The 27,348-nt window shown below is 48.0% G+C and overlaps 1 protein-coding gene across 1 annotated transcript in view; it reads right to left on the reverse strand.

The window, feature by feature from the left end:
* Nucleotides 1-7,086: 7,086 nt before the first annotated feature.
* The window catches only part of LOC146831465 (phospholipase ABHD3-like), a 287,309-nt gene continuing 267,047 nt past the window's right edge, over nucleotides 7,087-27,348 (reverse strand). The window contains exon 9 of the mRNA XM_085605781.1: nucleotides 7,087-8,032. Within this exon, the coding sequence (XP_085461907.1) occupies nucleotides 7,854-8,032 (179 nt within the window). The 3' untranslated portion in view covers nucleotides 7,087-7,853. The remainder of the gene's footprint in view (nucleotides 8,033-27,348) is intronic.

Below are 27,348 nucleotides of genomic sequence, written 5' to 3' on the forward strand. Positions count from 1 at the left end.
ACGGAATGACGCACGGTGTGTGATCCGATACATGCTTCCTGCATGCGTGAGCCTAGAACTACACTCTGATTTTTTAATGCACCACCGGCATCCTGGATCAGATGTCAATGAATGGTCATTGTGACTCGCTAATAATGGGAAATTCAAAAAGTTTACTCCTAGATTTTAGGAATTCCAATTTGAGTGATACTGTGTTTACTTGAACATTTTTATTTGCCTATTCTGGATTGGTGAAATGCTGTTTGGTATATTGAAGCTAGAATCGGATAAGGTAGGGTAGAAGTCTCAGGTTGGTAACGGTTGGCGGGTAACACTGGTTGGTAGTGGTTGGAGGGTATCGCTGGTTGGTATTGCTTGGAGGGTATCACTTGTTGGTAGTCTTTGGAAGGTATCGCTGGTTAGTACTGGTTGGAGGGTAACACTGGTTGGAAGGTATCACTGGTTGGTAGTGGTCGGAGGGTATTACTGGTTGGTAGCATCGGAGTGTATCGCTGGCTGGTAGTGGTTGGAGGATATCGCTGGTTGGTAGTGGTTGGAGGGTAACACTGGCTGGTAGTGGATGGAGGGTAACACTGGTTGGTAGTGGTTGGAGGGTAGCAGTTGATATGGAGCCAGGCTAGTAGATCACTGCCTTCCTGAGGTATCCATGTTACAGAGACTTGGAATTACCAAGGTCAGTTGTTCAGCATTGTCACTAGGAGGAGTATAAGCTGGGGGACAGATAAGCATTATTTAAATCAGAGGTCAATGGATGACTCTATCAGATTGTCTTTGAAAACTTTATAGAACTAGTTTTTTGCCGTCCTTGTTACTTATTTTGCACCATTGGGTGAAATTTTGGTTATTTGTTTATTTATTCACTATTTAGACTGATTCTCTTGACCCTCATCACCTGACTCTCCTTGACAATTGCATAACACGATTCACTTATGGACATTTGCCAGCTTAATAAACTGCGTTTCTGATCCCTTTAAAAACCGCACCAATAGCATCACTTTCATCTGCTTGGACATGTAAGAAGCCCAGATAGGTCTAAGAAAGGAGACAAATACATCATTGTACGTAACATGCTGGTTACACAATGCCCAATAATAATAGCGATTATTCAGTGGCAGCAAATCAAAAAGTGTTTACCAGGGCCTTAAAAAAAAACCTCAAATATTATAAAATCATTTAGTTTAAGACAAGTGCAAGGAAAAATGTGTGAAATGCCCTGCTTGGAACATTTCCACCTAAAAGAAGTCCCAGATGCATCACAAGCACACAAACTAATACTTGAAAAGACATGCACATGTTTACAAGATTCAAAGTTTCAATTCCTCCCCATCTCTGAAGCAGAAAGATACACATTTATTGCAACTGTGAATCTCATCTGAGTTCCTGCTCATTGGACTCCTTCCACTTGAAAATCTTCAGGGACAGCACATCACAAATTTCATCACTCATGCTCCCACAGCCTGCTGCACCATAAGAACGAAGTTCCCACCCTTACGCTGGCAAACTAAACAATATGCATGTTGCTTGTTGTCGATGTCCTGTGATCCAGACACTGGTGCTGCTGAGGGCACAGCCAACTGGACTCCAAACTCAGTTCTCACTGAGGATGATGGTTTCGGAGAGTGCTAGATCACACTTGATGATCCTTACAGTAACGACTACGGTAAGGGCCTATATATCAGAACCCACAGGGGGTGATTAATGCTTGCTAATAGCGGGGCCTACCCAGGCCAGGGTCTCTCACAATGGACACTGAAAGAGGGGAGTACTGAGCTGCTGACTGGGGATTCATATATATATAAATAAATAAATGGTCATGACATGGCAATAGTCTAATTTGCACAACATCAGACAGCACCAGCGTGAGGCTTCTCCTCCACTGAGTGGAATCAAAGCATAACAATTCCAACTCATTATGTGTTCAGTTTTTGCGAGGAAAGGCTAGATGAGTGCTTCAGGCTCATTCCTGCTAAGTACCACGCATCAGGAGTTAGAATCATGGAGACCTGCAACAACGAATTTAAGCTGGACAGTGCAAGCCTAACAGGACCGCCGAATAGCAAAACACAACCGACCTTTGAAAACATCTTCACGCTGGATTACATTTTTTTGAGTAAAGTCTTGCTACCGCGAGCGATCATCATCCACTATCCATCCTTGTGAACGTTGGTGCTACAACACACAAGGTGCATATTCCGTCCGGCCAAATACTCGCTGCAACCAGCGACTCGGTTTCAATAAAAATAATCAAATTGGGACTCTCCTGCTGGGCCAGATATAGCCAATGGAAGCAGGCCACATCCATAACTGCCATCGAGACAAGCTGTACAGAAACAATGGTCTCATTATTCAACGCTCTGAGTGCAGGCAGTGCAGCAGCATATAAAGCCAGACACATCGGAAAGGGGCCCATGCCCCTCCATGACAACAAAGTATTCAATGAGAGCAAAGCATTTAATGAGAACAAAAAGAGGTGCCGTCAGGCAGAGTCACAGCATAGTAAGAAACAGTGCGCATGGACAAATAAAATCTGCAAACTGATAGAAAATTGCCCAAAAAAACTATCTGGCAGCTGAAACATAATTGGATAGAAGAGAAATGGAAACACATCTATGCCCTATTAGCGCCCAACAAAAACAGGGAATTTTGGAGAGCCGTCAGCAGCCTCCACGGCGCAGCCCACACAGAGAATGCTGTACCAGCCAACGAATGGGCAGTTCATGCAACAAAGCTCTATGTAGACCCAGAAAAAACATTGGACAATCCTATAGAGGTGGAGTGCAATCACCCTGGTGAACCAGAGGCAGCCTATACAGTGACAACGGAAAATGAAACCCTCCTTATCCTGAAGAGCATCCGGGAGGATGGGGCTCCAGGACCAAATGGCCTACCGGGCAGCATTTTCAGCGAAGACCGAGAATTCTGGGCCCGCATAAGCACAGCTTTTGTAATCAATGCCTTTTCACATGGACAGTGCCGGAATCATGGAAAGGTTCCATCTTCTACCCGATCTACAAAAAGGGGGATACATCACAACCAGAGAACTATAGACTGATCGCCTTGTTGAATATTGATGTTTGCAAAAGTGGTGCTGAAAGATCTAGATGCCTGGATAAATAAAAATCATTTTATACCCCAATACCAGACAGGATTTCGGTCTAATTTATCCACGCTGGACAATGCTGTCGTCCTGTCATACCTGGCAACTCGAGCCACAGAGGTCGCCTCCCCACCGCTGTACGCCTGCTTTGTCGATTACATTGCAGTCTTTGATGGCATCGATTGCAACATTCTTTAGGCCAAGCTTGCAAAGTGGGGCATCCGGAGGAAGATTCTGGCAGCCATTATGACGCTCCACAAGGTCACATGGGTTTGCACGAAGCTCTCGCACTCATGTGACGGCTAAGATCTATGGCCCACATGCATCAAAGCAAAAACCGGTCGCAAACGGGCAGATTCTCAGAATCTGCCACTTTGCGACCGGTATTTTTGCATTTGGGATGCATCATCCCAAATGCAAAAATCGCAATTTAAGTAATCTCTAAATTTTGATTACTTAAATTGCGATTGCATTTAAGGAATCTTAATTTGAGATTCCTTAAATGCAATGCATTAAAGTAAAAATATTAGCGATTTCGCTAATAGGGGGAGCAAATTACCATGAAGTTGAACTTCATGGTAATTTGCAAAAACGTTGAAAAATGCACTAAAGTGCATTTTTCAAAGTTCCATTTTACACACACACATGCCCTTGGGGCATGTGTGTGTGCAAGATGTACTCATATGCAGATTTCAGGGGTGCAACAGAGTGTCCTTTTGTCACCCTGGCACCCTTGAAATTGCATGAGCAATTTGCGATTTTCTAATTGAGAATCGCAAATTGAGAAAGTCTTCCCATTCATTCCTATGGGCCTCTAGGCCCATAGGAATAAATGGGGAGGTATTCCTTAATTGCGACTCGCAATTTGCGAGTCGCAATTAAGGAATGTTTAGAAATCGCTATTTTGTAAGCGATTTCTACATGCATAGCCTTTTGCTATTCCTTATTAGCGAATCCTTATTTTTTGCTAATAAGGAATCGCAAATGGCATTGTTGATGCATGTGCCAGCTAACCAACAAAGGGCAAAAACAGGGTTGTGTGATCGCTCCCCCCCTGTTTAACCTATACACTGCAGACCTGGGCGAGGCGCTATTGAAAGTCAACATCTTCCCACCCAAATTAAACCATCTTAGACTCCCCATCAGGCAATACGGAAACAACTTAGCACTACTAGACCACACCAGAACTGGCATGAAAAGGGCATGGGAGGCATTACATCTGTATAACATGGAAAACAAACTCTGTGCCAATGCCACAATAACGAAGGTCTTGGTCTTCGGCCACACACCTAAAAAGTACCTGTTGGAATGGCACCTTGGACCGCTAAGGATCACCACTACCAATAAATAAAACTACTTGGGAATACAATTCACAGACAACGGGAGACCGAACTTGCAGGCCAAGGCACTTGAAGCAAAGGGGGACAAGGTCATATACAGGCTATGCTAATTAAATCACAAGCTCCAGAGCTATTCCACTGAGGGTATCCGACGGGTCATGCAAGCCAAACTGATACTCACACTGAGCTACAGCCACCTCGTCTTCCCGGGCCAACTCACTGAAAAACTGGAGTGACTACACATAATGGCTTACCGAAAGGTATTTAATCTTCCGAACTCAACCAGGCGCACATTGATTCGGTTGGAGTTTCAACGATGGACATCGAATGTAAAAAAAATACATCATTAAACTGCACCAAAGGGTGTTCAAGGCGGGTCCTGACACATTCAGGGATGCATTAAAAGTAGTGTTCTAGGACAACAACAGCCTCTGGGCTGGGTACCTCTCAAAGGCTAATGAGACACTGGGCTGGCCCTCAGAGGCTACAACTGACACACCTTCTACAATGGACAGCCTGAAAAGCCTGCTAAAAAACACAGGGCAAACGCATCTCAAGGTTACAGGACCTCGAGGAATCAGGCACATTCCTGGTGCTGAGGCCGTGCCCATTCACACAAAACCACAGTATGTCAACCATACCTGAAAGCCAGGCTGTGGAGGACAGCCCTACAGAACATACTGAGAACCAGGCTCCTCACATTGCCAATCTGGGCCTACAGGACCCACTCGAAACAAAGACTGCCTGGAAATAAGGAATGCTGCCTGTGTCAATATCACACAGAATCAACCAAGCACATCATTTGCTGCTGCCCAGCTTTGCTGGGACAAAGGCGACTATATTTAAGAATTCTGCTTTTGCAAGAACATGCAAAGAGGCTATACCGCTTATTTTCCCCACCACGGAAGTGACGGCCCTCGCAAGAATCGGTAGATTCCACGCAGAAGCTGCAAGGATCTTAAGCTCCACCAAAGTAACAGAGACAAAAGTCCACATCTTGCAAGCTGCTGATCATCAAGAGTCATAGTAACATAGTAACATTGATTGGAGGAGCTCCCCATACGAACTGGACACAACGATTTCATTCACGCACTGCGCACCCTTGATTTTATTGGCGCACACTGGTGAATGCATGAAGGTTGCACCACTCCAGGGTCCCGCATACAGTTCTGACCCTCCATCGAGCACCTTAGTCATCTTTGGCATAATTTCTTGGTGAGGCCCCTTTGCACCTCCATGCGCTAAATAAATCCACACTTCACACAGCACGCAATCGGCAATCCCAATATTAGATTTTTATCGATCTGGGCAGAGTATCGTCTTCTATCTGTCATATTAACCCTAACACTCGCACCAGACACAATTTAACCCTATGCATGCTTGCACACCATAACATCGCACAACCGAGCACTTTATAGCCCACGCCTCGCGTAGTGTCGTTTCACACCGTACTTGCTAATCACTTGACCCCACATCCCGGGTGGCTTTTAACCATGCTTGGCAACAAACGCTATGACACCCCAAATTTTAACACAGCATCATTTTATGGCATAATTTATATTGTCTTTTACTTTTTTAAATATATTTAGGGCTAGATGTACGACCCACCAATTTCCGAGTCGCAAATTGTGTCGCATTTACGACTCGCAAATTGGGACGCACAAACAACAGTGTCTGAGACACTGTTTGCGATTCCCAATGGGGTCGCAAATTGCATGACCCATGCATATTAATGAGGCTGTCACAATTTGTGACCCCATTGGGAATGGCTGGTACTCTTAGGGATAGTGGCCTGCTGGGATCAGCAGACCACCATGTCGGGGACTGCTTTTGAATAAAGCAGTTGTTTTTTTTAAATGCATCCTGTTTTCCTTAAACTTTTCTCAAACTTTGGCTGCTATGCAGGCTAGAATTCCTTTCACCCTCCACTGGTACAGGAGATCACGATAACTGGTTTCAAGGCTTTTGCCAGCCTCGACACACCATCAGCCACTTGGTTACAGGGATGGCTACAGTGTCCCCTTAAGAACTGGATCTTGTTCTGCACAGAAGATCCAGTGACTTGTGAATGAAATGTAGAGGGTGAGAGCACCTACAAGGGCTGATGTAGTGAATTCTTGCCCAAACACTGAGTTCTAACGACTGCAAGAATTAAGCTCTATAAAGCGTGAACTCTCTTCCATAACCACTTGCAGAGAGAGGTAGGCCACTGAGAGTAAGAGGAATGGGATGACACAAAGTGACCTGGTGCACACAGATAAATGAAAAGAGTCAGTCCATTAAGGAAGAGAAACAAAAAACACAGGACTATGGATTACTGCAGAAGAGCATGGAACTGAGGGGTTTAGCATAAAGTGGGAGAATGTTTGCATATAGTCTAGTCATATGATATAGAAATGAACACAGCAATAATTCTAGGTTTACACACAATGTATTTACATAATTGTCATCACAACTCTGGCAAGCGTTATTCAGTCTTCCATACTTCGATTATTTAGGTATCATTCAGAAATGTATTAACTTGTGATATCAACATTTTCATTACCAATTAAGGTCTTATTTGGATGGAACTAGGCAGATGTTTGCATTTTACTATTTCACTTTCACAATGGTTTCGTGTTTGCAGAATCACAGTACACGATTGCCTAATGTTTTTAAAATGACGTTGTTTTTATTTCAGTGTCTTTTAGATTTTCTTTTTTTATAAATATTATAATCCAGCTTAAGAGGCTATCTCATAAATAAGACAAACATGGTGCTGGCATCATAAAAACAAAATCAGCCCTAGTCTTACAATGCTCATAGGGTATCCATATAATATCCAGAAAAAATCCAAAGCCTTTGCAATCTATGATTTAAGCTACGGATTACATGAAATGGTTAGTGCACCTCTGCATTCATGTTTCATATCTCATTGCGCTTATGTATAGAATATAAAGAATCAGTGCTTTCTAAACAGGCCAATGTTCGCTCAGCTACATTCCAGATGCAATAAGCCGGTACAACTAAAAAAGGGTTCATGGACATTAAGTGCCATTACAAATTATTTGGTTTTCTACAAAAAATAATAATATTGTACATTTCCTGGTGTAAATTAAAACCCTGAGGAATTGTATTGTGTGTGTGCATGGCAATCATTGAGTGCAATTTAATACCTGGAGAGTGCTATTTCGTTTAAGGTCATTATTGGTAACATGTTAAAAAATAAAATACAAAAGTGAAACCCTATGTTTCTACTAGTTTCTTGCTACAAAGGCTTAGTTCAAAACACTTTTTGTACATGTTGTCTTCATTAAGTACGTTGGCTTAACTTCAATGACAAGAACTGGTTAACTTTGTGCAGTTAGATGAGATGCCTTGACTAGATCGTGGCAATGTGCATCGAGGATGATCTAAGAAAGCATTATCTCGAGGATTCACATGCTAGACACTACATCGTCATGCTCAAACACAGCCTGCGCAAACTGGCTGAACAGTCTGTCCATGTAAGTGCACTGCCTTGGCCATAAACCCTCTAGAAAACCAATATGCCCTCCATGATGAGTCAACACCAAAGCGACATGTGGATTTTGTTTGGCACTTTCAACGGGAATTGCTGGAAGACAAAGAAATAGGACACACATATTAGACATTAGAAAATATGCATGGGTAGATGTAACTTTTTTTAAATCAGTCGTTTTTGACTTTCTGCGGTAGATAAAACTTTCATCAATACAGTGTATTGCCACACTAATCTAATGGATCAGGAATCACCTACAAGTCACAGGTAATACTTCTTCGATACTAAAAAAGGCACTGGATGTCATTTGAGCCAGGTAATCAAAACTATAACTCATTCAGATCTTTTTTACTGTTACTTTAGTGGAAACAACCCAGACCTTTATGTTTTGAGTCACTGAAATTGTCATCCAGAATTAGATAGGTTTTAGGACAATTCTGCTGAGACAAACTATGTTTCTTTTCTTGCTACCTATAAAAGGTTACTGTGGTTGCCTGTTATAAGTATGGTCTCAATGATAGAAGCTCATAAAACCTGATAATCTGCTACCTGGGGGAAGAGTTGCCTATCTGAAATATCCTAGAAGTGTCATACATCATAAGAGGATCACAAAATTGCCAACCAAAAACAGAGACCTCCCACCACACCTGCTTCTCTGATAGATCCAAATCAACAGAAGTCTTTTTTGTGTCACTACAATGGAAGGTGCACTGAAAGTATGAACACTTAATTTCCCATCATGCCTTGTAAGTCCGTGCCCCTTCCACATCAGTGACTGTTCCCTCCACCTTCAACTCACCCACCTCATCAGCAAGTTAGTCAATCAAACGGTCTCAGTATTCCTTTATAAACCGCAGAACACAACACTCAAAGAAAGTTTTAATTTCCCCAGATAAGTTATTCAGCTACTGCTGCTAAGCATAAGGTGTGGTACTTGTTGCTTGTTGTCATAATATCACCTGACATAAACTGCGTGTACTAAATAGCATCTTCAAACATATCTTCCCATTGGAGTCAATAATAGAAAATGTACATCCACTGAGATGATATTTAATTTACAAAAACCATATTTAGGACACAATATTTATGCCAGACAGTATTTCTGTTACACAATATTCTGACACCAACCCTTACTGCAAAACTCTAGAAAAAGAGGAATCCAACCATAACCAACCTGCATTGTAACTGCCAGCGGTGTGCCCTCTGAATATGAATACCACAATATTGATAGGACACAATAATGTGGACAGAATATTGAAAATATAATATCGACAGGTGAGTAAGTCTAGATATTCTACACCTAACTCCACGTATATGTACCACTGAGGTACATAAATCTTCAAGGTATATAGATCTGGAGTTAGGAATGGCAAATCTATACTTTCCTATATGCATTTATCTATCGATATTTTGTTCCCTCGCAAGTCTGTCCCCAATATTCTTTTGTCACGATATTGTTGGTGTCATTATGCAGTAGTACAACCCTGGCACCTGGGCAACTGGCAATCAGACCTTAAACCTAGCAAAAGCTGTTAGCAAAGGCTCTGTTACCTGTTACCTGTAAAGGCATAACTTCTCTGAATAATTGGAATTACCCTATTGGAAGTACTAAATATGTTTGATGTATTGTACTTTATTAACTAGAGAATCTTCCTGCAACAACTCTCCAATATCAGATGAGGTAAGACACTGACTGCAGATCCATAAGAAAACTAAACGCACATGTAGGGATAAACAGTTTCATCACTCCTCTGTCTCGGGTTACACATGTCATCCTGGGACACAATTCTGCACTTTTATTTGAGACTCAGAAAAAATGGTAGGAAGAACGTAGATGAAAAAGAAGCAAAACTGAAGGAACAAGTGTTCCATTGAAGAGCCATCAGAGCCCTTTCTGGTGCAAGATAACTTTATGGTGGTTTGTCAGCTTTGAGTCTGGGAAAAGAAGCATCTGATAGCAAGAAGGAAGATGATTTGGTCTGTTTTGGGGCTGTATAAAGAAGTGGACTGATTTGACAAAAAGGGGATGTCATTTGTACAGGGCCCTGTTGTCTACTGAATGGATATTGCTAACGAGAATTCAACCTTATTAAGCCTCTCTTTATAGCTGCTCTCTTTATCCTTTGTTTTTGCTGGAAATGTTGAACCCTTGTCAACCTCAATTACTCTGACCTACCATCACACAATTCCTCTAGTGAAAACTCATGTTCCCTCAGGTCATTTAAATCTTAATTTACTTCCTTGAGTTCCCGCTTCATCACCACATCTTAGGGGAAAGAACTCATCCTACAAACCGATGAGTTTTTTTGTGAACAGAGCTTCAGTTTCCTCAGCTTCTGGTGGAATAGGATTGGCCATAAGGAGTTCATCAGTCAGTTTTTTTTAGCTGTGTGTCCACATTTTGTAGGGTGATTTTCTTATCTGCCTGGTCCCTCTCCCTCTTCGAAGAAGTCATGGGGTCCTCAATATATAGGCCCTACAGAGTGTCCCGTGATGTTAGATGTACCGCCTCATGTAACTAGCCCAACAGAGATCTGGAACTCTTCAGATTCTAGCTTCTCTAATCTGACCAGATGCCTTGCCCTCCCAGAGCTAAGGGCTCCCCGAAGAATAACCCGCTACTGTCATCTCCAGACAATGTATGCCTCAAAGACAGGATCATTGCTTCATACTATAGATGTCATTTACAGACAGCACCTAGGAGCTCTCGCCCTACAAAGTTACCCCAAATGTTGTCCCAATCAGAGGATTGAGCAGGACATTAGCTTAATCTGGCAAATGGTGCTGCCTCCAGCCAACTCTTGTGTGTAGATCCGTATGGCCTAAGAGTGGTAGGATACTGGCTCTGATGGAGATACTGTAATGTGATGAGCTACCTTTCTAGTTCCAGACTCCACTGGACTATCCAGCATCCCGTCTACTGCTCTAGATGGAAAAGCAGGTTGCAAGTAGTTACTGCAGCTCTGACTGAAGTCTGAACAAGACTCACTAGTGCCTTCCAGGCTTTGGACCTGCCCTCAAACCTTGCTAATGCTGCTGATAGACCGGCCCAGTTCCAGGTCCCTCACACTTTCCACTCTATACTGGGATGAAGGTCCAGTCTACCCCTCAGTTCCAAGTTTGCACTCCAGGGTTCATGGTCTCTGCCACTCCCCAGGTACATTCTGTCACAGAGCTCTATGAAAGGTCCCTCTTTTCTTGTGTATCACTGACTTTCATGCCTCTGCCGCACCATCCTGTTGTAGGGCCTCTTTAAGTCTGTTCTTGGAGTAGGGGTGTGAAGATTGCTCCATCTGCCTGTTCCCTGGGTTTGGTCAGGCCTTTCTGCTGGTTTGCTGAACACCTGCTCCAACAGTCACAGAGGTGTGGGCTACAAGGCCCTGTGTTGTGTTGTTGTGTGACCTGGAGTTGTCTCCAGGAATATCGTTGCACCAGATATCTCTTGTCTCTTCCCACTGTCAGCAGATGACCAAGATTCCAGTTTTCTCCCTTTAACTGACAGAGATCAGATCAACTTCACTGTAGGCCGGAAAGGAAGGACGGAGACTACATCTTACTCGTCCGCTATGTAGCCCAGGCCTTCTGCTCATTGTCTTTAGATAAAAAGATAAGGATAATTATCAGGTTTTGAATGGTGAGAAAATCAAGTGAAAAGATATCATCCACATCGGATTCAGACATAAAGTGCTAATAAAGTTTGACTCAAAGATAGGTTTCTCCAACAAGTAGCTTGCGAGCTAGTGACAGCTCTCCAGAAACCTGTAAGTAGCTCTCCTGTATGCAGCACAGCCTACTAAATTTAAAGCTTTTGCTTGTCTGAATTAATATATGTATATCAAAATTGAAAAGTGTGTATTCGAGACAAATATGTGTGTATCTTTGGCAGTCCTAAACTGATCTTTGAAGAAAAAATGGTTGAATTTCCAAATATAATAAAACTTTATATTTGAGTGGTAAATTATTTAATGTTGGGGAGTCATATTACCTTGGCACCAGGGGTGTTGCAGCTATGACTGTCAGTATTACCTATGTAAAGCTATTCCAAATTGAGAACAACGTTTTTGTGTTACTGCTGGAAGCCCTGCCTGATGTACTGAGGTGATCACTGGTGCTAATCTTGCATAGGGAGGTCACTAATGTAATCCTGTCTAATGTGGTGCGTATTACAACACTTAAGTACTAATAATATTGTTAGCTCTGGATGATTTTCCTTGAATATAAGGAGCTCTTGCTAAGAAAAGGTTGGAGACCCCTGCTCTGAGGCGTATGTGAAGATGTTTATCTAATGGATGTGCAGCAATAAGTTGTGGATTAAGAGCTTTTGAGTACTGATGAAGAGTCTCAGACAAGGAGTGCAATTTTCAAAATATCACATCAGTTTTTTTCAGAAAACATCCATATCCTAATGCAAAGACATAGGTCAAAGAAAGGATGCCCTGAAAGGCCAGGGTAATGCTGAACTTTGTCTGTAGAGAATTGCCTCTTCTAGAGACTTCAGGCAAGCGCAGTGGCTGAAAACATATGTAGATGGGCCGTGTAAAATAAGGATCCTAGAGGAACACTGAAGTCGAGATGTGCTCTGGGGTCAGTGAAAAAGAGGAAATAAACTTTAGTGGTTCTCTGTGAAAGCAGGAGATTGTAACATTTGCAGTTTATGATCCAAAGTATGGATGGCTACAGACAGTCAAGCCCAGAAGTATCATAATGGGACAGTTTTCTTTTTCCAGGATAGGTCATTGTTGAGTGTGAACATGGTGAAATGTATTCCATGGCAGGGGAAAACCCCAGGTTGACGTTTGTGAGAAAGGATCTGGGTTATGCTGTAACTGGCTGGATGTTGTCTGGTCTAGATAAAGAGGTAGAGATTATTGGCAACAAGAATGTAGTTGCTAGGAGATTTTTTTTTAATCAATTAAGTCGGGTCACCAGGCATCTCTGAAGTCTGAGGGGATATGAAATGACAATGAGAAGTTAGGTCATTGCTACCGGAAATTTGTAAGTGGCAGAGCGAAAGGAGAAGCTGGGGGGCAAGACATACTGGAGCTGCAATAGAAATTTGAAATCAGGGGTGACGCAAATGTAGTTTAAGGAGGATGGATGCTGTGCAGGAAGCCTGATAATTTTAGCACGTTTAGATGATTTGGTCTAAGTGGTTATTGAGGTCAGATACTGACTCCGGAGGCAAAGGAGATAGCAGAAGATTATTGAGGTAGTGATTACTTTTTTTGGGCAACACAAATTTCTTCTGTTTTGTTTTGGTGGATAATATCCAATATCCAACTGATTTGGGCATGAACATAGACAGAAAATGAAAAAAAACAGCAGCAGACCTGCAAGTCAATGTAAGATGAAAGTATGAAAAATAGTGAGCCTTTGTCCAGTGTCCAATGTTGTTAAAAGACCTAACGGGGAAAGCAATTTTTACGTGTCCCATCCATTGATTTTTTTTTTTTTTTGAAAACCTTTATTAGTCACCAACAAATAGTACACAGCTGTTCACCTACATCCTGTGTGACCAGGCCGGCAGCGTCAAAATACAGTGTCCTAAACACGGAAGTGCCAGTAGGCAAGAACCCGCCAGTGAACACATCATATCGTCTACAACCCATAAGGGCCGGCTTCACAGTAACGTGACGAAAGCTGTTTAAAGGTCATATTAGTGAGCGGGCAATCAAAAGTATATATCCAACCAGGAAAGCATTGAGGTTTCTTTTCAGCGTATAAAACCAACCAACAAATAAAAAACACGATAATGACTGTTCCCTCCTAGGATATAACCACCATACGCAATATGTGGCGTGAAGGACCTCGCAGCGCAGAGCGATAGCACAGTGAAATGCGCCGCAGAGTGCAGCTAGGGCCCGGTTCACTGCCGCACCGCATTGACCAAACCAGTGACCTAGGAGAGTATTATTACGACCCACCCAGGGAATGTGCCTTGGAGGTGCTTCCCGTAATGCCATGCAGTGCGTGTCCCCAAAAAGTAAGGACCACTTTACCAAAGGCTCAAGGGGGGATGGGGGGGGGGGGGGGAGGAGTACGGCAAACCCACCCCCACCCCCGCCCCTCACGGAGGCATGTTATGTGCAGGGTCATCTGGCAATCCCGGAGGCGCCCCGCAGGCCGCGCACGGGGAGGAAAAGAGCAAGGGAGGGCGAGGGGGATCAGCAAGGCGTGTCTGCCACTGGAGCCGGCACGGGGCTGGGTCGGCTGGACGGGCTAATCCCTTCTATAACTCTGCTTACATTCCCTACGGGCTCGTCCGAGTGGCGTTTCCGGAGGAGATAGGCTGTGAGGGGCCCCCAAAGGTCCTTGGGGCGCGACCTGTGAGGCAAGAGGTCAGCATAATTGTGCAATTGTTCCTGCCAGGTCGACATCGTATCAAGCCAGACCTTAAATTTGGGCGCTCGGCCTCGCCCCCACCGGCATGCCACCTGTCGCTTAGCCAACAGGAGTCCCAGAGCGAGAAACCTCCGATGCGACTTTACCGCGGGATTGGAATGGCCTAGCAGGGCAATCCGCGGACAGGGTGCCATGCTGACCCCGATCATTTCAGAGAGGGCCTCGAAAATCTCCGTCCAGTACCCGGCCACGGCAGGGCACGTCCATGCCAGGTGCATGAAGTCCGCACCCGCACTCCTACACCTCAGGCAACGGTCGTCATCCCGGAGTCCTATTCGGTGCAACTTGGCGGGGGTAAAGTAGAGGCGATGCAAAAATTTAAAATGCACCAGTCGGAGGCGGGCACTCCCCGACACCGCATGGGTGTGCGAACAGCTCTCCTCCCACTGATCGTCCGACAACGAAGCCCCCAGGTCACCTCCCCAGTCCGTCCGCGCTCTAAGTGAGGGGGGGGATGGAGCAGCCTGCACATGCCTATATAGCATGGAGACCACATGCGTCGGGGCAACTGTCTGGAGAATGGCATGCAAGGGCGCCCAGGTGTCCGGCTCATCCGGGAATTTGGGGGTAATCGCCTTGACGTTCTGTCGGAGCCGAGTGTAAAGAAATGTGTCCATTGCCGAAGGGGCACTCTCACCAAAGAAGTGTGCAGCTGTGCGAAAGCTCCCCTGATGGTATAAGTCGCCCCACGTATGAATCGCTAGCCGCGTGAGAAGCTTACGTCCAATTTCTTCGCAAGCAACACTCAATCTGGGGTCATGCGCCAGGGTCATACGAGGAGAGTATAGAAACTCGACTTCCATATGGTCCGCCATACGTTTCCAGGCCCGGACGGTGCAATCCACCGTGGTGGGGTCCCGATCACCCACACGAACAGCTGTGTACAGATATCCGGAAGGTTTCTCAGGCCTCATGAATCCATCTTCCACCGCAAGGTGCGCCATGAAGGGAGGGGGGTGGAGCCAGTAAACCGCGAAGTGGCCCTGTGCGCAGTCGATGTAGCGCCGAAAATCAGGGACGTCGAACCCACCCTGATGATAGGGCAACATTGGCGTATGTAGACCAATTCTGGCCTGCTTCCCGCCCCAAATAAGCCGAGACAACTGGGAGTTGAGGACCCCGAAGAAATATGCCCCCGGGCTGTATGGTATATTAGTAAAAAGATATAGCAGCTTGGGGAGGATCACCATCTTAATGAGGGATATACGGCCTGCCATGGATAGTGGGAGATGGATCCATTTAGTGATGTTGTCCGTTATTTTGTCAATAACAGTCCCGTAATTAGCCCTGATAAGGACCTCTCGGTTTCTGGTCACTCTAATGCCCAGGTATGTAACCTCCTCCGCCTCCCACACCAGAGGGTAATCTAGGGGGAACCGCACAGTCCTGTCAGTCAGGGGAAACAAGGCCGACTTAGACCAGTTGATTTGAATCCCCGCTATAGCTCCAAATTTTGTGATCTCACGCAACAGAGGATTAAGGTTTTCTCGCGGTTTGTGGACATAGAGAGTCATGTCATCCGCATATAATGCGATGAGTAGTTGACGCTCTGGGTAAATGAGAGCTCGGTGGTTATGATGTTGCCTCAGTTTCGCCGCCAAGGGTTCTATGGCAATCGCGAAGAGAACTGGGGAAAGAGGACATCCCTGCCGGGTGCCTCTGTGTATCACAAAAGGAGTGGATCGGACCCCATTGAGCAGGACCGTAGCCTGAGGTTGGTGGTACAGCAGCCGTATCCAGTCCAGGAAATTGAAGGGAATGCCCATCCTTTCCAATAGGGCCAGGAGGTAATCCCATTCCAGGGAGTCAAACGCCTTGGTGGCGTCAAGGAATACCGCGGCTGCCTCGCAACCGGGATCGATATCTTGTATCACCGCCTGCAGAGTGCGCAGATTATGAGAGGTCGCGCGGTTCGGAACAAACCCTGCCTGATCGGGAAGCACGAGGCGTTCCATCAGAAGGTTAAGACGTGTGGCCAGAACCTTGGCCAGTATTTTAACGTCCGTATTTAACAAGGAGAGGGGCCTGTACGAATCGCAATGTTCTGGCGGCTTGCCCGGTTTCAGAAGCGATGTGATGAGAGCCTCCCGCATTGTAGCAGGCAAGATACCCAGTTCTAGAGTGGAGTAGTACACTCGCTTCAGTATCGGAGCTAGTATATGAATAAAGGCCTTATAAAAATCAATCGGTAAGCCGTCCGATCCTGGCGATTTGCCCGACTTCATGGACATTATTGCATCTTTTATTTCGTCAGTTTCAAGTTCATGATGAAGAAACTTCTGCTGGGTAGAGCCCAACCAGGCTATTGCGGTGTCGTCTAGGTATTCGTCCAGTGTAATCGGTATAGTTCTATTGGAGGTGTACAGTTTAGTGTAGTGATCCTTAAGAGTTTGGAGCTGGGCCGCGGGGTCACGCTGCGGGACGCCGTTCTCGTCCAGCAGGGAGGTCACATAGTTTCGATACCTGGGGGGCTGGACAGCAAAGGCCAATGCCCTACCAGGTCTGTCTCCCTCGCCATATACCCGCGCATCAAAAGGTTTCCCTAGGAATTTGCACTCCCTGGCCGCGGCCTCAGTATATTCGTTCAGTTTGTCCCTAAGCCGCGCCGCAACGTCGTTGCTCCGCGCATTTCCTGCCATCTCTCGTTCCAGTTGGCGCAGCTCGTCCTCCCTCTTGCCCACTTCCCCGCGCAAGGCTCTGAGGACCCCTCCCCCCTTAGCTATGCACCACCCCTCAGGGTAACTTTGAATGCTTCCCATACCGTCGTGAAGCTAGATACTGAGTCAGTGTTGCGCTCAAAAAAATCTGTGATATCTTGCTCTAGTTTAGCCTGAAATACTGAATCTGAAAGGTGCGCAGGGTTAAGTCGCCAACTCAGGTATGGGGACATATCAAGGGGCATGCGCAGTGACAGCAAAACCGGGGAGTGGTCTGAGAACGTGCGAGCCAGGTGAAGCGCTTTTACTAGCCATGGGGAGAGGCCTGTTGACAGAAACACATAGTCAATGCGTGCCCAAGTGGAGTGTATCGCTGAGAAGTGAGTGCCCTGCCGGAGTGTGGGGTGGGAGTGCCTCCATGCATCCACCAACTGGTGTTCTTCAACAATATTAAACAGCGCATGCTGAGTATGAGTGTAATGCGAAGCCTGTGGGTGCGATCTGTCCACTCCGGGTCGAAGTGCAGTGTTAAAATCTCCCCCTAGTATGACATGCGAGATACCCAGGGTGTGTATTTTGCCCCACAGTGTAAGGAGCGCTGACGGATCATCATTGTTGGGGCCGTAATAGCAAGCAAACAGTATGGTATGTGAGCGTAGTTTCCCCCAGATCATGCAGTATCTGCCGCCAGAGTCCACATCAGTCCCCGCAGGGACAAATCCCATCCCCCGCCTCACCAGTATGGTCACCCCTCTAGCATAATTTGAATAGGAAGAGAACACTTTAGTGGCCGCCCAGCGTGAAGCGAAGGCGGGGTCACCACCGGGCATCAAATGCGTCTCCTGGAGCATTGCTATAGACACTCCCTGCCGTGTTAGGTAGCCCAGGACTTGCCTCTTCTTACGTGGATTATTCAGCCCGCGAACATTCCAGGAGACCAGCTGAAATTGCAAGGTTGGTCTTGTATCTGCTACGTCACCCATTCCCCTGGATAAAGAAATACAGAGCACGCATACATGGCATGTAGTGTCATATGGCAGTCATTATCATAACTCAGAACCCCCCCCCCCCCAAAAAACTACCCCTACGTCCCTGTTCCGTGCGCCCGAATCCAGCGAGGCGAAGATCACAGAAGTCAGTTGGAACCCATACCCACCCACACCGGCAACCCCAACTGGCCGGGGACACAAAGCTTCCCCTCCCGCCCCAACCCATTTCCCTACCAACCTTACGAACAAAAAGAAGAAAACAATCACCCCTGCCCGGCTAAGGGGGGGGGGGAGTAGTGGGGCTCACCCATCGTGGGGACACAGTCTAGGGGCGCCCAACCTGCCTACCACCTCCCTACTTTCACCCACAAGAATCCAGGAATATACCTGAACTCACAGTGCGGGACGGAGGTGGGCGGCCGAGCACACAGTGTAACCTTGACCATTTCGAGCACAGATAATAAAATAAAAGTACCTCACCGGGGGAGATGCGTCGCGCCCTGACATAGCAAACGCGGCAGTAGTGTCAGCGTTAGATCAGGGTGCCACCCCGAAATGTTCAGTCTTGTTGCGACATAGGTGAGGTCGATCTGGAGCGTCGCGGGCCAGCGCCAACACTAGACAAGTCTCTCTTGTGTTGCTTGAGGAAATCTTCAACTTGTTGCGGATGTTGGCAGAAAATTTGTTTACCTTGGTGAGAAATTTTCAGTTTCGAAGGATAGAGCATGGCGTATGCAATCTCTTGGGCTTGGAGTTTCTTCTTGACCCCTGCAAATTTTCGTCGGGCCTCCTGCACCGCGGCAGTGAAGTCGGGGAAGAAGGACAATGTCGTGTTGCAGTATCCCACCGTACCCATCTCCCGAGCGCGCCGCAGGACAGTGTCCCGGTCCCTATAGTTAAGGAACCGCGTGATGACAGGTCGTGGCTGGGCTCCGGGGGGGGGGGGCGAGCCGCCAGAGATCTGTGCGCCCTCTTCACAATGAGGTGTGGGGAGAAGGAGTCCCTCCCGAACAGCTCGACCACCAGGTTTTCGACGAAGACCTCCATTTGCCCTGTGTTCGTGGACTCCGCCAGGCCAAGGATGCGGACGTTGTTGCGACGGGACCTCGCTTCTAGGTCCTCGTTCTTTTCCGCAATGATTTTTAGGAGCCTGTCCATATGGGTCACTTGCCTCGCAGAAGAATTGGCGCCATCCTCCAGCGTAGAGATCCTGTCTTCAGTTTCCTTGATCCGGGCATCGTGCTGCTCGAGTTTAGCCACCACACCATCCAGCCGGGTATTTATGGTGTCAATCTTGGAGTCAATTGTGGACAGGCTTTGCTTCATGTCCAAGAGCAGGGATTTCCAGTCATCATTTGGCGGTCCGGCGGCGGGGGGACCCTCCCCAGGCTCCGTGGCAGTGGTCGGGGTTTTTTTGGATTCAAAGGGCAGTCGGGACTGCCGCGTGTCATTGCGGCCCATGACCAGGCCAGAGAGATGGTCTCTACACAGCCTATACAGCAGGCAGCAGGGGCCGAGCAGTCCAGAAGTCCACCGTGGAGCCCTCAACCAGCAGCGCCGCAAAGTCCCCACACACGGCGCAGCGCAGTTCCGGACAGTAGAGCGGAGAGGGGTCTGCCCGCCCGTACAGGTCCGGGGGGGGCCAAGCCGGGTCGGGCCACAGCCGCGCGGGGATGGTCAGGCCGATGCGGTGTCTGGAGTAGCGCTGATGATCAAAGAAGCTGATGAGGAGGCCAGTCTAGTGACTCTGTAGGCGCACTGGGGACTGCAGCGCCCAGGAGGCCGCGCGGGGCGCCGCCCTGTTAAAGTTAGGGGCCGTTCACACGAGGCCGCTCAAACAGGGAAGGGGGGGGGCAAGGCCATGTCTAGGCAGCTCATCCGCAGTCCAAACTGCCCCCCCGTCGCCCCAGTAGTCCAGGCGGGCAGCCACACCAAGCAGGGCCAGGGAGCAGCAGCCAATCTGGGTGCGGAGCCTCACACCCACAGGGGGGGGGGGGCGCCCAGAGCACAATCCGCAGCAATTAGGCCCAGAGGCCCCGAAGTCCCAGCAGAGCAGTAAGGGGGCGCGCCTCCAGCCGATCGGAGAAGGCCCACCACTCGTCCCCCCGGAGAACAGGGCCCCCAGCGGCGACCAGGAGCAACGAGCCGCGGCAGGAGGTTATTGGCTGCGAATCGTAGCGTGGCCGGCAGCTTCACGGCCCCAGATCCGGGCCTCCGCTTCACCCAACGAGAGATAGTGGAATCAGGGTTACCTAGTTAGATAACAACATAGAATGCCCATGCACACGTTACGAGTAAGTACTGTATCAATACAGGAAGTAATGGTAAGAACAGCAGTATAGACACAAATTACAGAAATCCAACACGTTTCTTTTTCTTGGTTTAATATGATTCCGTTGCCCAGCCAACACGTGTTTCGTCCGGGTGTAAGACCCACGACTTCTTCAGGGCTAAAAAAAACACACAAAGATATGTTGTAGACACACAACATTTACAGCATGTCTCATGAAAACAAGTTGCATAATAAGCGTCAGACACCGTGACCGACCGACATGTGTTGGCTGGGCAACGGAATCATATTAAACCAAGAAAAAGAAACGTGTTGGATTTCTGTAATTTGTGTCTATACTGCTGTTCTTACCATTACTTCCTGTATTGATACAGTACTTACTCGTAACGTGTGCATGGGCATTCTATGTTGTTTCCTATTTTAGACTCCGGTCTACTGGAGGGGTTTAGGATTTGTTTTCCCCTCGTCCTATTTGCACCGTTTTACTCTTCAGCTCCAAACCTCTACGTATACATTGTGGGCGCCATCGCATACCGTAAAACCTAAAACCCTGCATTAGTATTTCTTACCTAGTTAGATGTTGCCGAGGGGGGGAGTCTCCGCCATCACCATCGCCCACGAGGAGTCCGCTGGTAGTTCCCTGGCACCCACGCAGTCGCTGGCGGATCAGTGGAACAATGCGCAGTACAGGCCGCAGAGCACCGGGCTCTCCCAGGGGGTGCGCGCCGCCGGCGCGTGGGCCTCGGATGGGGATGTTTCCTCGCTCGGGGAGACCGCGGCTGATATCTCAGTCCCCCAGCAGACTACACCGGCGTCGAGTGCACCGGAACGCAGGCCAGACTTTAGGCAGCACAGTCGCGTAGATTAGGCACAGGATAGTGCGGTCAGGATATGAGGAAGGATGATAAGAGTGCTCGGCCAGGCGGGAGCCTCGCAACTATGCGGCCATCTTGGTTTGGCGCCCTCTAGCGCCCCCCCCCATCCATTGATTTGAAGATATAGGCTACTAACTAAAAAATACTGTGTCCAGTCACACTCTGTGTTGTTAGACAGATAAGGTAAGTTAAAGTTAAAAAACAACTTAACATAAACTGTAAACATTGTCTTTTTTAACCACAGGAGATGTATTCCAGTTTCTGCAAAGGGCCCACTCTCTCAGAGAGATGCCATCAAGGTAATTAGAACTTACTAAAAGAGAGCTTCAAGAGCTATATCACACCGAATCAACATAATTAATATATTTCAGAGAAGAGACAACTGAATACAAGTTAGTGAGTTTCAGTTCAGCAAAATCTGCCCAAAAAGTGTTTCCTTCTTTAGAAAATTAGGGAGCAGTACAAAATATAGATTACCTTTTATTTTCTTTGGAATTAGCCAGCTTTCATTCTCAGGGAGTTTTCAAATCAAGCCAAACAGAAATGTTCTTACCTGGCAAAGTGGGATGCAATATTGTCACACAGTAGAAGCTGTGCCCAAAGCATGGATGTGCTGTGAAGGCCAGCCAACGGATTGTCAGGAATGTTTTAGTTTTACTCTGGTGATTTGGGGAAGGGTCAATAAGGGTGGAGTATCCACACAAGATTCTTAAGTAGGAACAGCATGCTTTAGTGGTCCCCAATCACGGTGCTCTATGGAACCGAATGTGGGTGAGGAAGCTCACTGATCTGGGCATAATTCGACTGAGCCAGAGTTTTATAGGGGAACCATTATTTGCTTTAAGCCAGGAAAAGAAATCAGAACTCATTGCATGTTACCATTAAGTGTGGTGCAATGGTGCTACCAGACATCAGCAGCATTCTCTAGTAGTAGAGTAAGCGTTGTCATCAGCAGGGCGGGAGCTCAATATTGGTACGAGAGGTGAGCCTGGCCTTTCTGAAGGCTGTCCAGCATTCACCCCAAGCACAAGAGGATTTAAAGGCATTAGCTTCTTCTGGGTCACTAGCATGCCAATGAGACTCTTTAGCTGGCACTCCTATGATGTCCCAGCACTCGTTATGCACTTTAGGTAAGTCATTTTGAGGAGTACCCAAAGAGAAAGTGATCTCTTTGGGCCATGGACCAACGCTGCTTTCAGTTCTCTCAGTAATGGAAGCCCGGGGTGTGCTTCGTCCCTCTGATGCAAGTCCACTCTTCACTCAACAGCCTTCCACTAAGGACTGTAACACCAGGCAGCGCTGAACCTACCCTACTTAAACCCAGGGAGGACACTTTTCCAGTTACTGCTGAATGGAATGCTGTCACCAACGATGCACACAACAAACACTATGATCATGAAATAAATAAATTTTTACTGAAAAATTTCTACCCACGAGATAGACTATTATCACTGAAAGGGCTAGCAATCAGACCAAAAATAAACTCAGGATTACATCTTGGTGTGTATGTTCACAACATGAGCCCATAATTATGGTGAAGGTACCAAACAATAATAATAAGCCGAAAAACAAGTCAAGCGTCATTTCAAAATGAGGACTCACACAAGCGACAGCTGATTATGAAGATATTTAGAAAGTGTAGACAGACAAGGCTAGATATAAACAAAACAAATAATATGATACAAAGCATAACAACACAATAACCGCATATTCACAGACTTTATATCTAAAATCAGGACAAGAGAAGTGGAAATAAAGACTAACTATCGAGTGAACATTGTCCTCGAGACCACATAGTAAACCTGCTATTTACTGTGGGTTCCAGATGTATTAGACCAAACTACTTCTATATTTTCTGTTTATATTTTGGAGGCTGCTGCTTTGAACAGAATGATAGAAATATCAAAATCATGAACACCATCCACTCCGGCTCACCATCCGACCCCTGCCCGCACCACATCTTCAACAATGCAAGCTCCAGCAACGCACCCCAAGTCCGGAAGATCTTCAACAGCTGCTTCGAGACCGCCACCTTTCCGGAGAGCTGGAAGCACGCCGAGATCAAAACCCTACTCAAGAAACCCAAGGTGGACCCAAAGGACCTCAAGAATGTCCGGCCCATCTCCCTTCTGTTCCTGGCAAAAGTCATCGAGAAGATTGTCAACAGGCAACTGACCCGCTTCCTCGAGGAGAACAACACCCTGGACTCATCCTAATCCGGTTTCCTCAGCAACCACAGCACCGAAACTGCCCCATCGCCGCCACCGACGACATCAGGACCCTGCTGGACAACGGCGAAATCGTGGCCCTCATCCTCCTAGACCTCTCGGTAGCCTTCGACACCGTCTGCTCCCACACCCTATGCGCACGCCTCCACGACGCAGGGATCCGCAACAAAGCCCTGGACTGGGTCACCTCCTTCCTCACCGGCAGAACCCAGAGAGACTGCCTCCCTCCATTCCGCTCCGAAGCCACCAAGATCACCTGCGGCGTACCCCAAGGATCCTCCCTCAGCCCGACCCTTTTTAACATCTACATGGCACCGCTCGCCAATATCGTCCGATCACACGACCCCAACATCATCTCATACGCCAATGATACCCAGCTGATCCTCTGCCTCACCAAGGACCCCGCCACCGCCAAAACCAACCTCCACGAAGGAATGAAGGCCGTCGCCGAATGGATGAAGCATAGTCGCCTGAAACTGAACTCGGACAAGACGGAGGTCCTCCTCCTCGGCTCCACCCCCTCCGCCTGGGACGACTCCTGGTGGCCGGCCACACTGGGAGCTGCACCGACACCCACCGACCACGCACGCAAACCTGGGTTTCATCCTGGACTCAACGCTATCAATGACCCAGCAAGTCAACGCCATCTCCTCCTCCTGCTTCAACACCCTCTGCATGCTTCGCAAGATCTACAGATGGATCCACACCGGAACAAGAAGGACGGTCACCCAGGTCCTCGTCAGCAGCTGACTGGACTACGGTAACGCCCTCTACGCTGAAACCACGGCAAAACTCCAGAAAAAACTACAACGCATACAGAAGGCCTCGGCAGGCCTCATCCTCAACATCCCTCGCCACAGCCACATGCAGCACACCTGAAAAAACTGCACTGACTCCTCGTCAACAAGAGGATCACCTTCAAGCACCTCACCCACGCTCACAAAGCACTCAACAACGCCGGACCGGCATACCTAAACAAACGACTCACCTTCTACACCCCGAACCGCCAGCTTCGCTCCGCTGACCTCGCCACCGTTCCATGCATCCACAGAACAACCGCCGGCGGCAGATCCTTCTCCCACCTCGCCGCCAAGACCTGGAACACCCTCCCCATCCACCTCCGACAGAACTAGGACCTGCTGACCTTAAGGAGACTCCTCAAGACCTAGCTGTTCGAGCAGTAGACGCAACCCATCCCCCCCCCCCTTCCCCAGCGCCTTGAGACCCTCACGGGTGTGGATCAGTTATTAGTGTTGACTGCAAGATGGGGCCTAATTCACCTACACACAAGGCCCGTCACATTGGCGACGAGGGTGGGCCTCTTTGACCCCATCATCTAAACCCTGCTGATTTGGTTGCGGACCGTCATGATCGACTCTGTGCGCCGTCAGCCTCACCTGCTCCTGACTGCTGGCTGGTGCATCCCGGCCGCAGGTCCATTCATCCCTGAGACATCGGCACAGTTCTCGCCGTGTGGGACACTCCTCGGCTCACCGACGGCCTTCCAGCTCCGCCTGCCTTGGGTGAGTCACCAACCGGGTGGCTGGATCAGCCTCCGCGGCTATCATAGGCCCTGCACACCACTCTGCCTGATACCAACCTAGCGATCTGGCACCGCACATGCAGAGATTCGGTTTTCACATTCGGCACACAGGAGTAATGACACCTGATAGAAATAGGGTGCAATCTTTGCTGTTTATGAACTGGAATATCCGGGGACTGAAGGACAACAGGAAAGTGCGAAGGGTAGCGGCATACTTGAAAAGGCATTCGATAGACATTGCGGTCTTGCAGGAGACGCACCTAAAGGCAGAAAGCAGAGAGGCAGTGCAACGAAAAACTGCAGGGCCAGTGCTATGCTGCTGACTACACCTCGCGCGCCAGGGAGGTACTGTTATGGGCGGATAGGCGTTCTGGGGCAGACATGAAAGGAATTCTCAAGGACCCCCATGGTAGGTGAGCAGCACCCCTCTGCAGCAAAGGCAACCTCAGGTTCGTTCTGGTTGACATATACAGGCCGAATAATAATGACCCCCATTTCTATACCACGCTGGAGGCGAAACTTGTGCAATGGGCGGGGATCCCTCAAGTTTGGGGTGGGAGACTTCAACTGTATTCTGGACCCAGACAAAGATCGGTCCAAGGGTCAGTCCAGGAGCCCGCTGCAGCGGCGTTAGCTATAACTGATATTATGCACAGAGGGGGTGTACTAGACATATGGAGGCACAGACATCCCTTAGAGAGAGGTTACATGCACTACTCCTCCGTTTATGACACACATACTTGCATTGATTTTTGGTTGCTTTCGGGGGATTGAGCACTAGAGTGTTAGCCTGCACTCATCTCCCTAGAACATATTCTGACCATTCCCCTGTCCAGCTCGCACTTCAGTATTGCGCGCCAAGAGTCCCTCCATTCACCTGGCGATTCCCGCCATACTCTTTATTAGACATGGTCTTCAAAGCTGAGTTGACAAAGAACCGTTGGCATGTGCAATCCGTGAGTATCACACTCACAGAGAGCTGCAGTTTCCAGGGTATACATTGAACATATCTGCATATGCGGACGACACGCTATTGTATATTCGCAACCCAGAAGATAATCTGTCTCCCATACTACGAGAAGTGGTTCAGTTTGGCAGATATTCAGGGGTGCGGATCAACTGGGATAAGTCCATAATATTCCCTCTCACTCCCGTCACCGTGACCCCTGACTTGGAGTTCCCGTTGCGGTGGACCACAGATTCGGTAAGATACCTGGGTATAAAAGTCCACACTGACTCAGTAGTGGTAAACCGAGACAATTATGGGATAGCTGCGCAGAGATTAGCGGATGATGTAGATAGATGGATTCAGCTCCCACTATCGCTAATAGGAAGGGTGGCCATAATGAAGATGGTGGTTCTGCCGCAATTCATTTTTTTATTCCAAAACATACCAATCCCATTACCACGCTCTCTATTCAAGCAATTGCGCACACAGCTCATTAGGTTGGCGTGGGCCGGGAAGCAGCCCCAAGTAAGATGGGTGTTAGACCTGTCAGCCCTTTGGGTGGTCCCTCCTCATCATTATTTATTTTGTCCCACTTTTGCCTCAAACCCTGTTTGAATTTTTCCTTTTTGGGAACCACCAGACTTTTTCGTGTTGCTGCAGATTCAGGGAGCCATTTTACCTACCCCTGAAACTTCTGTCTGAGGGCCTGGAGCACAAAATGGTGGCCACCTGTGACATCACCAGCATCCACTGGAACCTGCTAGCACCTTCCAGAACATTCCAGAACCCTGTGACAGTTGGAGGCGGTTTAGAATGTTGGGAAGCTAAGAGAGAGAGTTGGCAGTTGGAGCTGGCAGTTGGCACCTGACTGGTGAGGAGTGAGCAGCAAAAACGTGAAGGAGGAAGGAGTGAAGCAGCAGGGGTGGAAACTTGTGCCTGGAGTGGGGTCCATAAACCCACCCTTGATACTAGTCCCTACTGACGGAGCCCAGCCTAGAGCCCTGTGTGGGAAGAAGTCAGAAAAACCATCCTGAGGACCTGGACAGCAGGAACAGGCCTTAGAGACAAGAGAACAGCAAGATCCTGACCTGGAAGCTGGTTTCCCTGAAGTCCGACGTCGAGTAGCCTAAGACCTGGAGCCCGAGGTGGAGAAGCGGCGCTGACTGGAAAAGCAGACGTCGTACCCGGAGCCGCCAGAGGTCGAGAGAGGGCGCCGTCAGAGGTCGTGAGGAATACCAGAGGTCGAGGAGGAAGTCACCCGAGGTCGAGTGAGCGGCGTCATCGGAGGAGTGAAGTCCGCCCTCCGGAGTCGTCGGAGACCGAGGTGAAGGGTAACGGAGGTCGGGAGTGAGGATCGCACTCCGGAGCCGCCGGAACCTGTGAGAATCGTGCCGGAGGTCGGGAGTGGAGGTCGCACTCCGGAGTCGCCGGAAACCTGTGAGGAGCACCGAAGGTCGGGAGTGAGGATCGCACTCCGGA

This window comes from Triturus cristatus, chromosome 5_1, assembly GCF_964204655.1.
Source record: "Triturus cristatus chromosome 5_1, aTriCri1.1, whole genome shotgun sequence".
NCBI classification, from domain to species: domain Eukaryota; kingdom Metazoa; phylum Chordata; class Amphibia; order Caudata; family Salamandridae; genus Triturus; species Triturus cristatus.